This window comes from Haemorhous mexicanus, chromosome 11, assembly GCF_027477595.1.
Source record: "Haemorhous mexicanus isolate bHaeMex1 chromosome 11, bHaeMex1.pri, whole genome shotgun sequence".
Classification (NCBI taxonomy): domain Eukaryota; kingdom Metazoa; phylum Chordata; class Aves; order Passeriformes; family Fringillidae; genus Haemorhous; species Haemorhous mexicanus.
Genome location: NC_082351.1, coordinates 12,885,517 through 12,902,668, shown reverse-complemented (window position 1 = coordinate 12,902,668; position 17,152 = coordinate 12,885,517). Strand labels below are relative to the sequence as shown.

At 40.4% G+C, this 17,152-nt stretch overlaps 1 protein-coding gene across 1 annotated transcript in view; it reads left to right on the top strand.

Moving 5' to 3' along the window:
- The window catches only part of EEFSEC (eukaryotic elongation factor, selenocysteine-tRNA specific), a 122,594-nt gene that overhangs the window by 69,312 nt on the left and 36,130 nt on the right, over window positions 1–17,152 (top strand). Inside the window, exon 6 of the mRNA XM_059856521.1 lies at window positions 12,319–12,475. Within this exon, the coding sequence (XP_059712504.1) occupies window positions 12,319–12,475 (157 nt within the window). The remainder of the gene's footprint in view (window positions 1–12,318; window positions 12,476–17,152) is intronic.

The window sequence follows — 17,152 nt, the reverse complement described above, 5'->3', positions numbered from 1 at the left end:
ATGCTGAAGGGATGATGGAGTAAACACTGTAGGAAAGGCTCATGGTGTAAAGTCCCAGGAGCACTCAGGGACTTGGAAGGGTTGGTGGGAAGAGGATTGTGCCAGGTATAAAGGGCCTGCTGGGGAAGTGCTTACAGCCGAGGTAGCTGCTGGCTGAGTCTGTGCTTTGCAGAGCACAGCAGCAGGAACAATTGGGTGGTACAGAGACTTATTTTAGTACACAAAGTCACCAGCTAATAGAAAACTTGAATCAGCTGGTCCCACCCTGCTGCTGATGGATGGCTGTAGATTAGGATCGCTGAATTTAGGGTGTCTGTTCTTGGCACTGATACCGGAAAATTTCTTTCTCCGTTGAGCAAGGAAGCTCCCCCCTCCTCACCTTCCCTGGGGAGGCATAAAATAATAATAATAATAATTAAAAAATACATGTTACCTACACAAGAAGTGAACTTTTCCTTCAGAGAATACTGCTGGGGAAAATTAGCTTCATAGCTTCCTGAAAGGCTGGGAGAGAGGGAGGCAGGGCCATGTAAGGTCCCTCCTCAGGTTCACCATAGAAACGTGCTTCAAAACTGGGATGCAGGGGAATTCAATAGTGCCCATTTGTAAAACATTGCTGCTAATCTGATGTGGGGTCTCCCAAGCCCCCCTGCTTGCTGCTGGAATTAAAATAAATTCCCTGCAGTTTAACTACCGGTTTACCCAGGAGAAATCAGGCATTTATGGTTTGGCTTTTTGTTCCTATTCTGATTACTTTCAGAGCACTCATGGAATAGTAAGAACTGTAAATTCATTAAGTTTCAGCATCACAGTATTTTTCTTGTGTGCCCCTTGTGTGTGGCACCCTTCTGCACTGTAAGGTTTATTTTTTTTTTTTTTAATAAAACAAGAATATTTATTCTCCAACATTTTTGGTCTCTCTACAAGAAAGTGTGACATTTTTCTTGTTTCACATAGAAATCAAATCCATGGAAAATATGGCATTTACTACACAGTATGTTTTAAAAAAATCATACTTAAGCTAGCAAACAGTCTTTGAGTAGTACAGTTTACTGAAATTTCATGCCTGAGCTTCCTGTTTTTTCTCATCTGCTGAAGTGATGGAAAATGTTCTACAAAAAATCAAGTACCCTGTCATTGCATTTTTTACTGCTCACTTTTCCCTTTTGGTGTCTTACTTCTCTAATCCCAAGATTGAGTGGAGCACTGGGAGAGAAAGAATCAAACTTGACCACTGTGGCTCATCAAAATCTTTGTATTTACCTGTCTGCAGTGCATCCTTGTTTATTAATCTACTGATTTTTAGGGGGGAAGGAGAGTAAAGGGGAGTAAGTATTACTGTGATCCATGACAAATTACTATGTGAGAAGTTCATGTTGTCTCAGGTGCAGCTTAGTTCATGAAATTGAGGTGCTGGGATTGCATGTTGGTTATGAAAATGTTGCATGATTCTACTGCAGTAATGGTTTCTATCTGGTGTTATACCGTGTGATATTTCTGAGCTGTTATGAAAATGTGTGGATGCTCTATTTTACTTTAGACCACGAGGGGTTTTTTATGTTTAAGTGTGGTGAGTTTTAAGGAAAATCAAAATATGCGATTTCATCAGAACTAAGAGGACAGTGGTAGAGGTTCATATTTGCTTAACCTCATGGTTTCAAAAATAGTGTGAAGTACTTGTCCAGCTTTCTCTTGCAGAGAGGACTTGAGAGAGGGGAGAACTTCAGTGGGAGGAAGTTTCTGTCGTAGAGCATCTTTTGGGTGTGGTTGTGTGGAGGCAGAGACTGTCGCCCTCTGGATGTTTTATTTTTGCAAACCCTTGGCTGCCTGACAAATGTGCTTTCAATAGGAAAATCTAGGCTGGCAACAAGTGGCTTGCACTGATAAAAAGGTAAAAGAGAGTGCTATTGTGAACACCAGTGCAGCTCTAAGGAGTGTGATGTGGGAATCTTGTTGGAAAAAGGGCAAATGAGTGAGAAGGAGGTTTTGTCCCTCTGATTTGGCATTCAGTGCTGGCAGTGGATATGCACTTGCTGCAGTGGAGCAGGTCAGCTGTTCCTGGAGTTGGGGACAAATTACAAAGCTAAGCAGCAGTTGTTGTCCTTGGTCTTGTGTTTCTAGAGATGGTGTTCAGCTCTTCACAGTGCTGTGGGCAAAGAAACTTGTATTAATCCTAACATCATCTCTGAAATACCTTCTTTGAATTTAACCTCTATGCAGCCTTGCAGGTTAATTCCTGTCTGACTCATGAAGCACTTACTCAGTTCCTGGTATAAATCCTTTATATTTGTCACATTATTTGCTCTTTGGCTTCCATGAAGGTACAGGTTGAGTGCAGAGAGTTTCAACTGAAAGGTGCACTGTAGGAGTGCATCATGCTTTCCTGCATGACTCAGATATTCTGCCTGTTTTGAAAATGGTTGCATGAGCAGGATTTATCTTAGGATGGTTGCCACAGGGTCCTATTGTCATGGGTACTCGTAAATCCATAGCTCTGTGACAGAAACAAAAGGAGGAGGAAAAGTCTGTCTTGCAGTGTGAACTTCACTTTCATGCTTGTGTAGTGAAAAATGTACATGTGCTGGCTGGAATGGTTTCCCATTTTAAGTGTAGCAGAATGGTTTCCTATCATAATGGGCTTGTCCTTTATAAAGGTGCTTTATCTGTGTTCCTCTGTCAGTTAGAAGAATTCATTCTCTCTGTTTCAAAGTTTTTCATGTATCTTTCTCATTTTTTGCCTTGCTCTTTGGGCTTTACTTGGTGTTAACCATGGTGCATGATGTCCTGGTTTTGTTCATCCCACTTTGTTCACAGGTTTTATGGGTTGCTGGATAGTGAATTTTCTTGTTGTACTCATTCTCCTGGGGGCTGAGGCCATCATGTAGCCGGCGTGCTTCTTTTTTGGGGATGTCTGTTGCTTAATAACAACATGTTACTAATTGTTTGCATATTGGTGTGGTCTAAGTGTCCCCAAGGAGAAACACATTGTTGCAAGAGCAAGAAGTGAAAGCAGAGTAAGTTATCTTTATCAGTGCATCTCTTCTGAAGCCTGAATGGAAGAGAGAAAGCTTATCTTTCAGCATCTTTTAAAACTGTTGGGTTCTTTCCTCTTCTTCCAGCAGGCTAGGAAGAGCTTTGTCAGAGCAAGTACATTACCTACATTACAAAGGGAAGGTCTTTGTCACCATCACTTCACAGATCTTCCTGGCCTTTCAGAAGAAGGATAGGATATTGTGGAGATGAGTGCCAGTAAGCAACTACAGGAACTGTGAGAAAATGGTATCAAATTTGTTGATGACCAGGAATGACCCAGATTGTCCCTTGGGGAACTAGACATTTTCAAAAGCAGCAGCTTTGAAAATGATGGGTTTTTTTAAACTGTGAGCAATATTTGAGTGGAAACAGCACATTTAGTTACTGAGCACACGCCAGGTTTGTAGTAGCTCAGCCACACACTTAACCACACTGCTGAAGGAGTGTGCAAAGGAGGAAAAATGGACTTGCCCATGAGTGAATAGGAACATCTGATGTCATTCATTTAAGGGATGAGACCAGTTCTTGGTGAAGTAGGTTAGTATAGGAGTACCAGAGTATTCCTGTCTGGAAAGATTCCTAGGTAGTGGATAATTTATAAACAACACTGGTACTTTTTTCACTTAATCCTTTGCAGATATCCATAATAGCAGAATTTGTTTCACAGTTGTGACTTTAGACTGTTTTCAAAGTACGTGTGGCAGAAATACTGTCCCTTAAATGTTCTGCTGAGTGATTGCATGGTGTTGCTGTGAATGAAGATAATTAAATTTTACCACCTTGGATAGTCAGACTCTTCCATTTAACTTATTTCTAGGTACAGAATATTTTTTTGTCTTACTAGGGCTAATATTGCATCTACAGTGACAATGCCATGCCAGGGGCATAGCAAGTAAAACCCTGCATCAGGCAGGTGCTTTCTGGGTGACTGAGGTGGGGTTTGCAGACTGATAGGGACCCCCTGTGAGTAACAAGGCTGCACTCTGAAATCTGATGGAGTTCTGCCTGCTCGTACAAGCAGTGTCCTGGGCTGTCTGCAGAGCCCTCTGTGACTCTAGCTGGGAGAAGTGGTGGATGTCACTCCATCACCTACTGTAAACATGCAGACGCCACAATTACTATTTTTCCTGCTTTGAAGTCTGAACATGAGTTTGTTTGGTTCTGCTTGGCTGCTGATGGTATGCTTAATGCAGTAATAATACAGAGATGAAGGCAATCAGGTGAATAAAAGTGCACAGCACATTCACTAGTTAAAATGCACTGTTAAATAGGAATAGAAAAGATGCATTTATTTATTGGCTCTTGTTTAGTTTTTCAGTAAAAGAGTTTGAGAAGCCTAGCTGGGGGAAGGGAGAAGAGAGGGCTTATTGCCCATTAAACAGAAATAGCATTTCTGCTTAACAGTGCTGAGAAAAGGATGGTGATAGTTCCCAAACTCAGCTTATGGATTAGCACAGTACAATAAATTTGCCATAAAAGTGTATCAGGTAAGTTGCAGAATCTGTCTTCTTACCCACAGGAAAAAAAAAAAAAGTTTTATTCACTCACCAGCAAAAGAATGGCTTACTCCACGTGACTGGATAGGAGAATTTTGCAAGGTTTGAGTAACACCTATGGTTATTATTTACATTATTAAATTTAAAAGGCAGACATGCTTTTGAGTCTTGCAAGTGTGTGGACAGCTGGTCTTGATTTTTCTGAGGTTGTGTAACAGTCACCTGTGGGGGAATCAGTTTGTCAGCAAGGCAACCAATACACCGTTTTATTTATTGGATACAAAAATAAATTAAGAATGTTGCTTAGGTTGCAAAATCAAGAACTTGAAAGTTAGGAAATACCAGATTTACAGTTGCTTATGCAACATTAATTCTGTTCCCCTGTGCACTTAATAAGGCAAGGTTCCTCTGAAATTTTTTTGGATGTGGTCATGTTAAGACTATATCATGGAGCATATCAAAGAGGAACAGGGATAAGATTGTATGGACATCTGGCATTTCTTAACTTCTTAAGTGCCCAATTCTGCAACTTACTTTCATATAAAACCTAAGTTATTTAATTTCCTAGGTATTTTTAAAGTCAAAAGATAAGTAAAATTAAACCTCCATATTGCTGAAGCATGGCCATCCCTTTACTGGGCACCTTCACTGGGGCTGCAGATGTAAACATCCAGTGTAGCACAGGCTTGTGTGGCTTGGTAGCACAAACCTTGTTAGCCAAATGGCAGAAGGAAGCTGTTACCTGCTGGAGGAGGTGGCTCTGGGCAGCAGATCCACACACTGGAGGTGGAGATCCTCAGGGAGGGGACAGACTCAGGGTATTTGAATGTCTTGAGAGGGGAATGCCAGTCTCTGTCAGAGACAGTTCCCTCTTCTTCCTCAGCAGCAGTTGCTTCAGGCAAGCTCTTTCCAGGCCTGTCCTGTCCTTGTTGCCTCCTTCCAGTGAGGATTCTGTAAGCCTCTGCTCTTCATTTCCCCCCTGCCCTCCTCAAGCTATTTGTGGGCAGTTTCCTTTAGAAATTAAACTTACTGTGGCTATAGCTGACCTCCTGCTATGTGCCAGGTCTGTGCAATGTTCCAAATGAAACTTGCCGTGTCCTACTGGTGTCTCTTTTTGGATGCTTAGGATTTAAGAACCTGAGATCACCACAGTTAAAAATACTTTAAAATAGTTAAGAAATTACCTGTGTATTTTTAAGTCATGGAGGTACCACCAGCAATCCTCCTGGCTGCTCAGAACCTTCTCCAGGAAGAGAAGACATCCTCAGCTTGGCATTCCTCTCTGTGTCATGCTTACAGAGCCAGGTCAAGACCTGTACATACCATCTGGTCTACAGAGCAGCTTGTGGTTTAGTTTTTATTCTTGGATAGTAAGGATCACAGGGTTTTTAATCTGTGTAGCGAGCCTCCACTTTCCCATATCTGTTAATGTTGCTTTTTCCACATAATGGGAATGCAGCATAGATTAATAAAAAATGAAATCATGACATGAACCAGTTTCTTCTCACTTGGTAAAACTAATGTTTTCATTCAGAGCATGTCAGGAATTCAGTGCCTATGCTTGTTTTGGGATTCAACCCTGCTAAGCTTTAAACAGAGATGAAGGAAACTTGCACTATGAAGGTGCATAATGAATGAGCAGGGCCCTGCTGAAACCCTGTATGTGCTGTGAGAATGCTGTTGGGGAGGTGTAGGGCTTTTAGAATCTAGAGCAGTCTGGTTGTGCACCTCTCACTCATTGTCTTAATTCAGTACTCAGCACTCCTTTTTTTTTTTTTTTTTTTTTTCTGCCATGCAAGGTTTGACCAGGTTCTGGGGGTGGCACAATGCTCAGCAAAGAGAAGGGCATTTTATGGCTGCTTGTTAAATGTTCCCAAACTCAATTGTCCCTTTACTCAAAGGCAGAGAAAGGAAAATGGTTTTTGGATATAAGAAACATAGGCTGGTGAGGGATGGGACAAACATCTGAAAACCAAGTTAATGGATATGTGGAGAAGTTAATGTGATGGCTTCCATTAAAAGAGCAGTAATGAGATGTGAAGATGGAGGCTTCTAGTGCTGGAGGGAGTTGCAGAAAGAAAAGTCTTTATGTTGCTGTAAGCAAGCTCTTGAGGAAAAGCTGTGACTGACCAAATGATTCTTTCTTTGTCCCAAGTTGTTCAGCTAGTTCTCAGTGATCAGCTATGAGCTAGAAGTTTTTGTAGAGTCAGAAAAGCTGGTAACTTGGTCATTGGTGCAATCCTCTCAGTTCCTTTCTCCTTCACCCTTTTTGTGGCCTCATGTACCATCATTTTCTCAATGCATGAAACCTTGTTTTAAAAGAGAACAGGAATTTGCAGCCTCAAAAACATTCCCATTTCTGACACAGAAATGGAAAGTGCTTGAAACTGTTTTCTAGAAATAAATGAGCTGTCACTGATCATGATGAAGATGTCTCAAGTGCACTTTTTCTGACGTACAAAAAAGTAATAAAAATGCTTTGTATTTTCAGTATTAGTCACAGGTTCTTTTTGTTCTTTTTTTCTCTCCTGTTGTTTTTCTGCTTTAGTTCCAATGAACCTTTTATGAGTTTGCTCAGAATAATCCTTAGGCCTTTAAAAGAATTTCTTTTTAAACTCATGCAACTTTTTATTAAATCAGAAAAGGTTATTCCTTCTCTTTCTCAGTATCTTTTCTAGTATTTCATATTCAGTGCTTTTACTTTGTCTTAAGCCTTTCCTTATTTCCCTCTCATACTGGCACCACTTTGTTTCCTCCTGTGTTTCTGTTCTGATCCACTTTTTTTTTTTCCTACAGATAAATGAAGAGGTGAAGTTATTTGCTCTCAAAATATGTTGAGAGGGTGTTCAGATGACATTCATTTCTAAATCATCCTAAAAAGAAGGATTGTTTAACAGGCTGGACAGTAGAACTTGCTATCCTGCTCTAAGGGGCATCCTGGAGTTGTTTTTCCTTGGAATTAATACTATGCTTTGCACTGAATTCCAACACATAACGTGAACTGTGATTTTGCAAGCAGTCTAAGGCAGGATAAGTACTGAAGAGATGAGGAGTGCAAGTTGGTTATTTTTTTTTTTTCACTAACTTCTTGGTTTCAGCACAAGGGTTATGTGCCAGAGATGCACATACTTCACCTACGGTTATAAAGCACTGTTTACTTTTTTTTGTGCAAACACAAAAGCCAAGTGGGAAGGGATATTTCATAAACTCAGTGCTATTGTGTCCTCTGGTCTAAGCCATAAAACAAGAGTAACAGAGACATTCCCTTTGAACTTGAAATCCTTTTCTAAGCTGCTGATCTAACCTAAGTGAGAGGGGGAGGCTATACCAGCCAGAAAATTTCTCTTCTGGGTATTTTTCCCATCCTGCCCCTTTTCTTTTTTAAATGTCCTTAAGTGAGTTTGATACTGCACCTCTGCCCATAAATTTAAAAAAATATTATCGTAATGTAGGTCAGTGAACTGAAACGCCACTGTACACCATGGGGGATTAAAGTCAGAGAGGCAGCCCTCTCCCACTCCTACTAGGTCATATGACTATATAAACAAGAAATGCAAGGAGCCTTCAGCTTTTTCTTGCCCTAATCCTTTGTTTATGCAGCACTTAAACTGACTTTTGGGGTCGTCTCTGTCTGGCATTAAAGCCCTAAAGCTTTTTGAAGTTTCCCTGAAGTTAATAAAATTAGTCTGCCCTCATTGCTAGGCCCCTTGCTGCTGCTTCAGAGCAGACTGTGGATCCCTTACTGTCTTTGTGGCGTTTGGCTTTGTAAGTTCATCATATTTTATACCAAAAGAAAGAGTGTTTGAGAGAAAAGCAGAAAGCTCTCCCGAAAGGCTGTTCAGCTAATAGGCAAAGTGATTGCCATTGTAGATGTTCTGAGAACTCAAAGGGGATTAAGTTAAAATCCCACCATTGGAGGTAAATTGCTGGTAAAGTAATTGGAAGTGTTGAGTTTCAGTTAGAGAGAACAACACGCATTTCTTCCCCTTTTTACACAAAGCAAAGCTAAACCAAAAATATAATTTTTCTTTTTCTTTTATTATTTTCTAATGCAATCCTAAAGTTGAGAAAATGAGCTTTCCTTCATAGCAATTCTCTGCTACACTCATTTATTTTAATGCAAAGACTGATCCAGTTATCTTAGTTCCTGTTAGGACAGGCATTCTCTAGTTATTTTGTCTTTGTCGGGGATAAAATGGTGATAGGCCCACCGGAGGGCAAGGATGGCACAGGATGGGGTCTGTAGTAATTAGTGTGTGAGACAGATACTTCGGGTCATAGAGGTTTTATTCCAAACAGCCAGTCAGGCAAGTCACTGATCACTTATTATCTCAGCACCACTAAAGTGTTTTGTTTCTAAAGGCCTGTAGAGATGCCCAAGGAATCATGGTGATACCTACAGAACATATTCATTGGTTAAAGGAGGGGGTTTTTTTTAACAAGTTGAGTTAAGAACTGTCTGGATGGCCAGGCCTAGAGACTGGTGGTGAACGGTGCTGCATCCACAGTCACCAGTGGTGCCCCTCAGGGATCTGTGCTGGGGCCAGTTCTGTTTAATGTTTTCATTGATGACATGGATGAGGGGATTGAGTAAATTTGCAGGTGACACTAAGCTGGGAGCACATGTCCATCTGTGGGAAGGTAGGATGGCTCTACAGAGAGGCCTGGAATGGATGGATGGGCAGAGTCCAATAAGATGAAGTTTAGTAAGTCCAAGTGCCCAGTCCTGCATTTTGGCCGCAAAATAATAACTCCCTGCAATATTATAGCCTGGGGATGGTGTGGCTGGACAGTGCTCAGGCAGAAAAGAACCTGGGGGTACTGACTGACAGCTGAGTGAACATGAGCCAGCAGTGTGCCCTGGTGGCCAAGAAGGCCATCCTGGCCTGTGTCAGGATCAGTGTGGCCAGCAGGAGCAGGGAGGTCATTCTGCCCCTGTACTTGGCAGTGGTGAGGTCACACCTGGAGTGCTGTGTCCAGTTCTGGCCCCTCAGTTTGGGAAGGAGGTTGAGACACTCGAGTGTGTCCAGAGGAGGCAACGAGGCTGGAGAGGGGCTGGGAATACAAACCCTGTGAGAAACAACTGAGGGAGCTGGGGGTGTTTAGTTTGGAGAAAGGGAGACTCAGATGTGACTTTATCACTCTGTACAACTCCTGAAAGGTGGTTTTAGTCAGGTGGGGCTGGTCTCTTTCTCCAGGCAGCACTGACAGAACAAGAGAACACGGTTTTAAGCTGCGCCAAGGGGAATGTAGGTTGGATATTAGGAAAAAGTTTTTTACAGAAAGGGTGGTAAAGTACTGGAATGGTCTGCCCAGGGAGGTGGTGGAATCACCATCCCTGGATGTGTTTAATAAAAGACTGAATGTGGCACTCAGTGCCATGGTTTAGTTGAAGTGTTAGGGCATGGCTTAGACTCAAGGTCTCTTCCAACCTTATGATTCTGTAGCCATTGGAGTGAAAAGAACAGTGTAGCTGGAGTCCCTGGTTACTTTCCTATACTGAGTGTACAAGAGCAAGACCCCAAAAAGCACCTTTCTTTATAAAAGATAAGGGTTTTTTAATTCAGAGGTTTTAAGTGAGTGTGGCGTAACTAAATGCTGATAGATTTTGTTTTGTTTCTCTTCTTCTACTCAATTAAAGGTTATCATTGCTAGTTCACTCTAAGGTACTTGATGCCTATAACACTTGCTCACAGAAGTCACTGGAGTTTTTTCTGACAGCCTTGCTGGGGAAGCTCTAAACTGAGCCATGCTAGCCTAGTATGATTGCTCATCCTGTAATTCCATTTTTAATTAAGTTAAAGATAACTTTGAAGTGCTCTTAGAAAAATAAAAGATGTTTAGAAAGATGTTGGCCCTTTAAGATGGCTTCCTGTGCCATTTGAGGGATAATTGCAAAAATAATAGATATATTAGAGATCCTCCCTGGAGCATATTGTACCATCTGTATTTCAAACACAGGGGAAAGAAACACTAGCCAACAGTGGACAAGAGGGATATGAACAGTTTTGAAATTCTTGTTTTAGGAATAGAAGATTTATAAGATGAAGTAACTTTTTCATTTCTCCAGCCACTGTAATTGGGAAAAAATGTAGGTTTTGAGACTGTAAGAGCTTCTTCAGGTTGGAATTAACAGCTTCTTTTTCTTCTAATCTAGCCAAAGAAAGGCAAGTGTGCCTGAAAGCTTATCTTCCCCCTTAACCTCTACTTATTATCAGGGGCTCTAGGAAAAGACATTACTCAGTTTTGCATTTAAGCCAGAATGTTGCTGAGCAGTGATACTGCCATCAATGGTTCACAAGCTATTTGGAAGCAGTGGGAGAGGACAGACACAACAAAAACCCATAAATGTGTCCTTTTGGGGAAAGATGAGGAGTTTGGGCAGTGAGTGTTGTTGAGGCATCTGAGTGTTCCTGCCTACAGCTTTGGCTGCACCCAGCCCAGAGCAGGCTGCCTGTCCTGTTGTCATCTCCACATGACAGAAGCAACAAGGGCTCTACATATTTCTCATCCTGCACCTGGTCTGGGACAGGGAGAGGTCCTGCCAGTGCTCTCTAATACTGCACAGCCCTTTCAAGACTGTTTATAGCTGAGCAAGTAAATTCTGTTTAAAATAAAACAAAAATGAAATTTCTGATGCTAGATTTACTACTATCCTGAGATTGGCATTAAAACGGAGGCGTATAAATGTAACAAAATAATAACAGTTGTAGGAATTTGAGTCTGTATATGCATTATAGTTTATGGAGGAGGCTTCAGGGAAGGACAGTTGCTTAATAAACTGGCAATGTTTTGAGTCCTCAATATTTTGAGTTCATTTAAACTGAGTAAAGGGGAGTGTTCAGAACTGATTGCAATTCTTTACTTTCTAAGTCACTTTGTCTTTGTAACCCTTAGGTGTAGCTAAAAATGGTTCCTGAGATGTGAAGAAGAGCTGTGACTTTTACCACGTAAAATAATCTTGGAAAGATTGAAGTAATATCCCCATATTTATTCTGATAAATAAATGTTCTTTCTGCATCTACAGGGTAGAGTAACTGCAGGCATTGGCTGTCCAAGGATATTCACACCTACAGGATTAGGCTCACTTGACTGCACCTCATACTTTGTAATGCCTAAGGGAGGGTTGTTTATCTTGCCTTACCCACCAACCTCACTGCCTCTTGTTCCTGATAGCTTAATTAACAATTCAACTTGGAATGGTTCTTCCCACTGGGTTACAAACCTTGAAATTAAAATTGGATACAGTGGTCATAAGGCTCTTGGTTTAACAAATCAATATGTATGTTAAGGTGAGTATTTAAAAGGCTCTATTTAGAAGCTGTGTCATTTCTTTGGAAGTGTAACTGTTGGAGTGCAGGTCTGGAGCTAAGAGAAAGAATGTTTATGTTGGTGATAATGTACTTAGCTGTAGAATAAATAATGGAATAAACTTTTTGTCAAGATAGGTACTTCAGTGACTTTCGTGGAAAGGTTTCAAAGCAGAAAAAATATTTTAATTAACTAATCTTTGCAGCATGTTCTGATGTAGGTTTTCTTCTTCTTATATTTTGATAGGGGAGGTAGAAGCAGAAATATGTTAGCTCATAAAATCTTCTATGGTTTTAGACACAAATTGCCTTAAACTCAGCAGTTTAGATGACTCACCCAGAGTTTTGCTCATTTTGGGGGTAAATGGTTTGTGAAAGGTGGAGTGGTAGAAGTTGCCAAACTTAGCACATAACATGAATAATTTCGTGTCACTTTAGCTTCTGGAGTTATGAATTCCTATTTTTTTTTTTTTTTGCAGGTGATGGATGATTACAGTGTGATTGGTCGTTCATTGTTTAAAAAGGAAACAAACATCCAGATTTTTGTGGGTCTGAAAGTGAAACTGTCTACAGGAGAAGATGGAATAATAGATGGTGGTTTTGGACAAAGTGGCAAATTCAAAATCCGCATTCCAGGTAGGTGTTAGCAGTTAACTACTGACAATCTATGTCCAGGAACTTTCCACATTGCAAGGTGAAGTGTTACCAGTAATCTCCTGAAGTTTTGAAATCAGCTCAAGCCCAGTTGGAGCAGTGATCTGGTGGGGCCCTGTACCTCTTCTAATTGCATGATGGTGGCTGTGACTTACCGTGTGACACTGAATGGCCTGAAGCCACATCCCCTGTGCCAACAAACTCAGGTCTCAAAATGACTTCTTGCTAAGTGGCTCTAACACAGTAATTATGCCTGTGCCCAGAGAGGTTTGTGGTAATCTCTCCTCTCCTAATGTATGTATGATTTGCACCAGAGCCCTTCTGAACAAATAAAAGAAAGCAAACCTGCAATCATTTTTACCTGTGGCTGTTTATTAAGTATAGTATATTGGATGCAAGTTCCTTAAATTGGCTCTGTTCTGCATGTTATTACCTAACTTGCCTTCAAGCAAAAACTGCTTGATAAATGGGGTTTTGGACATCTTGAGAGTTTTTTTATTGCTTGTGTCTCCTAGTTTTATAATATTATATATGACTGTATTTTTCATCCTTGGTGAATTACAGGGAGGATTTATGCCTCCTTAGGTTAGAGCATGGGAAATTATGGGTGCTAGAGTTTATAAGTGTCATTTACTGGGGTTTTTTTCCCACCGTTTAAGGCAGGAGAGTAGTTCTGAGCCTTTTCAAAAGGCAGTAATAGGTGTTGGATTTAACTCAGATTGCAGGATAAGATTTTTAAGGATACCAGGCAGTACTTTTGTATTTTTGTTTTCCCTTCAGCCCAGTTGTCACTAGTTAATCCCCCACCCTCTTAGGAGATGAGCAAGATAGCTTCTGTTGAACAAGTGGAGAAAAGAAATTACAGTATTCTATGGCAGCAAACAGTCAACATAGCCATTGATCTTCAGAGAAAGGTGAAGTTTCCTGATTCCTTGCAGAAGATGCACTATCTTTGCATTTAATTTAGTGTGATGCAACTGCTCTAATTTTGACCGTCTGCAAGTTTCCTTTCTTCTTCCTATTAGAGGATAAGAATTTCTGACTATATAAAATATCTCATGTGTTCTATCCTAGCTGTACTTCTAGTTTTGTAATCAAATGCTTGATTTTCCAAATAGGTCTGAGAGCCTAATTAGCAAGCACATTTCACATTTAAAGAAAAAGGTTGCAGCAGATACATGTTTACTTTTAGTTTTCTGGTATATAAAAGATTGTGGGAATTCCTTAGGTACCTTTAGGTAGGTGATGAAATGATGCATAGATGACCTTAGAGATGAAAAGCTGAAAATCAAGATGGTGTCTTGCCTAAAAATGTAGTTATGTAATGTTCTTAGTAACTTTTCCCTCCCAGAGGCAAAAATCTGATGAACAAAAAGAAAAGGAGGATAGCATTTACATTGCCATTTCTACTTTTTTGGATGGAGGAAATGGTTCTTCCTGGGACAGAGAGAAGCCTTGTAAGGAGTCTCTGGCACCCTTGTGGATTTAAGCAGGAACTGTAATTGTGAACCAGCAGTTACATTAAGAAAATTGTATATAGATTTAGATAATGGCATTTTGCTCTGTCCATTAAGCTAGTGGGAAGAAATGATACCTTTCACCAAGGTGTTCATTATCTAATCTTGGTTACACTCATCATATGTTCAACAGCAGACCTTGAAACAGAGGACCCTTTATGGTTTATTCTTTCAATGAGAAGAATATGTGGCAGAATGCTAGAATTTAATACCTGTCTAAGGTAGGCAGAATAATACAACTTAGTTTGCTTTGCTTTAGTCTGGGTCAAACTTGGGTGCTCTTGTTGTTTGGAAAGAAAAGGCAGTAAGTTAAGTGAGGTTGAGAGTATCAGGGAATGGAAAAGAAGCACAGAATTTGAAAGAGCCTAAAAACCTGTCTCTTTAAGAGTTCCAGAGATTTGTGTGCAGGGGGAGGGCCATTGCTGTGATACTGCTTGAGTCAACTGCAGTTCACATTCCTTTGTTAGATCAGTGTTGCTTTTTCAATGTGTCTGCACCCTGTTTGTGAGTTGTTTTTTTTTTTAATTTAACTGGTCAGACTTCTCTCTCCCTTACCCCCATCCCATTCTTCATCCTTGTCTCCTCTCATACAGTCTCTTTCATATTTTTGGAGGGTAGACTTTTTTTTAAATTTTTCTAAAGTTACTTTTATGTGATTCCTTCAGAAATGTGTCAGGGAGTGGGAGGGAAGGAAAGGAAATGTCCAGGTTGAAAACTGCCTTGTGCTGCCTGAGCCTGGTAGTCCATCAGTCCTCTCCTATTTAAAGCCAGTCAACCCCTAGAACTGAGCTTGTTCAGCTAGCCAACCTGATGATAGCTGGTTCTAGAAACAAACCTCTCCATGGCAGTAAAATTCAAGGAGATTTGTGTTCTGACTACTAAAGGTGATAATAGACCATGGCACATCTTAGGGCACTGCATGGTCCCTCTGGTACCAACACCACCTCTCATGTGAGAAAGTGTTGGGCTCCCCAAGTGTTCTTCCATGCTCTCTTGGAAAAGGCTTGTGTTTGCTATGGATCTGCCTGGGAACTTTGTCTTATGTCATCTGTGGGCTGAAACTTGGCAGACCTCAACTGGGAATGGCAGAACATGGATCTTACTCCGGCACTGCTTGTGTGCAGCAATAAGTCAGATACTTCTCTCTGCTCTTCTGCTTTCTGAAATGGGGATAATTGCTATCAATTTTGGAAAAAAACCCCAAAATAATGAAATTCCTGATTTAGATTTATTCCAGGCTTAGAGCATTAATATTTCTTGAAAAGACATAATTATCTTTCTTTAGAGTACAAAAAGCACATCTAGAGTACAGCATGCAATTGGAAGTTCCTCAGTTGCTGAAAGATGTCAGAACTTTGGAAAAAGTTCAGGGAAGAGCAGCAAGAATGCTGGAGAGGCTGAAGGGATTGATTTATGAGGGAAAGAAGATGAAAAGAAATGCATGAAACTTGGCTAAACGATGTCGAAGTGGGAGATATTATTATCCACATGTATTTGAAGGATATAATGGAGAAGAATCCCTTAGGGTGGTCCAAGGAGGTGGAAACAAAGCTTAATAACAAGAAATAATGCAAAATGTAACTTGACTATTGAGAGATGTTATTTAGCAGAGATGTCTTGCACTGCCAGATCATCTTTGCAGATGAAGATGTATTCTAGTTTGAAAATATTTATGTGTAGTTTGCCTGGATGTTTGCTAGTGCAGGGTAAAACAGGCAGGTAGTAGGATGGTGGGTGGAAGTACAATTTCTTTTTCAGCTCACTTCATTTTTTTGTGTCCCAGCATGCTTTTATTGCTTGAATGACAAGGTATGACCTTTCTAGAATGTTTGCAGGCGCATCTAAAAGAAAAAAAAAGAAATATTTGCTGGCAGATCTGCTGTTCTGTGGGGCTCAGTTGTGGAGCTGTTTGTGCTTTAACTGAAGGCAAAGTTTCAAGGCCTGTTAATTGACAGGATGACGCTTCCTTTCCAGACTGGTTGCATGATCAAATGCCTAAAAAGAGGGACATAATCTCTAAACTCACAAGAGAGTTTTGTGTAGTTTAACAAGCTGCTTAAAAAGCAGACGGGGTTTGAAAGGCAATTTAAACTACACTGCTTTTAAAGATATGCTTTGTGTGGGTGAGGGAGTGAGCTACTGATGGGGCACTGCTTGCTGAGGTGGGTGATATGTGGCAGCTGTTTTAGTTGTAAATGGAACGCTGTACAGGGCAAATGAGTGAGAAGTATTGTTCAAGAACAAGTTTGGGGAGGCAAGGACTGTATGTTTAAGTGTTTTATTCTAAAGAAGATAAAAGCTAACAATGACAGTCTTTGGAAAATACTTATTTCAACATACCTTGCACCAAGGAATGTTGTACCAGTTGATAAGACATTTAGAGGAAAGTTCAGCAAATCATTTGAATAACTTCATGCTAATTGTGGATTTTATTTAACTGTCTCTCACTCAAGAACTGACCCTGTAAAACTGTGCTTGGTTTGCAAAATCATGGTTTGTTGCTGTGTGTTGTGACATCTTCTAAAAGACTGACTTTAGACGTGCCCATTTCTTTGGTTTTGGCTCATTGCGTTTGTCGTGTGCTTGATTTTGTAAAAGGCAGCAACTTCAAATCTAATTGGAGCATGTGTGATATCTCAGGCATGGTTCACTTTCCTTTCTGTCTTTCTGTCTAATTTCTAGTGAAGTGTTCATCCTTTCTGAGGCACTGCAATGTGTCTAACTGCCATTCTCCTCTTTTTGACTAAAAATTGCTGTACGTGACTTTAAGAGTTACCTTATTTCTTAATGTGAAAGAAGCAGTGCATATCTAACACTCCTAAGAGCTGAACACATTTCTGAATTGAGCAAATTTAAATGTAATAAAAGACACTTTTCATAAGAAGAGATAAAAATGAGAATATTGGAGTACAAGCTTTGTGGCTTCTCTGTTCTTTTTAGCCATACAGGATAACAGGAGTTTTAGGTTTCTTAAAACAGGTGAAAACAAACTGGTTTATGACTTTGTCTTTTGTTACCAGTAACTTTTTGCCTTGCACTTGAGAGAACAATCCATTTCACTGTTTCCACTGCTTGTCAGGGTAAGAGGGATTGAATATGCCATAAAAGTCTGTTCTGGAGTGACAGCATAGATCTTCTCCCT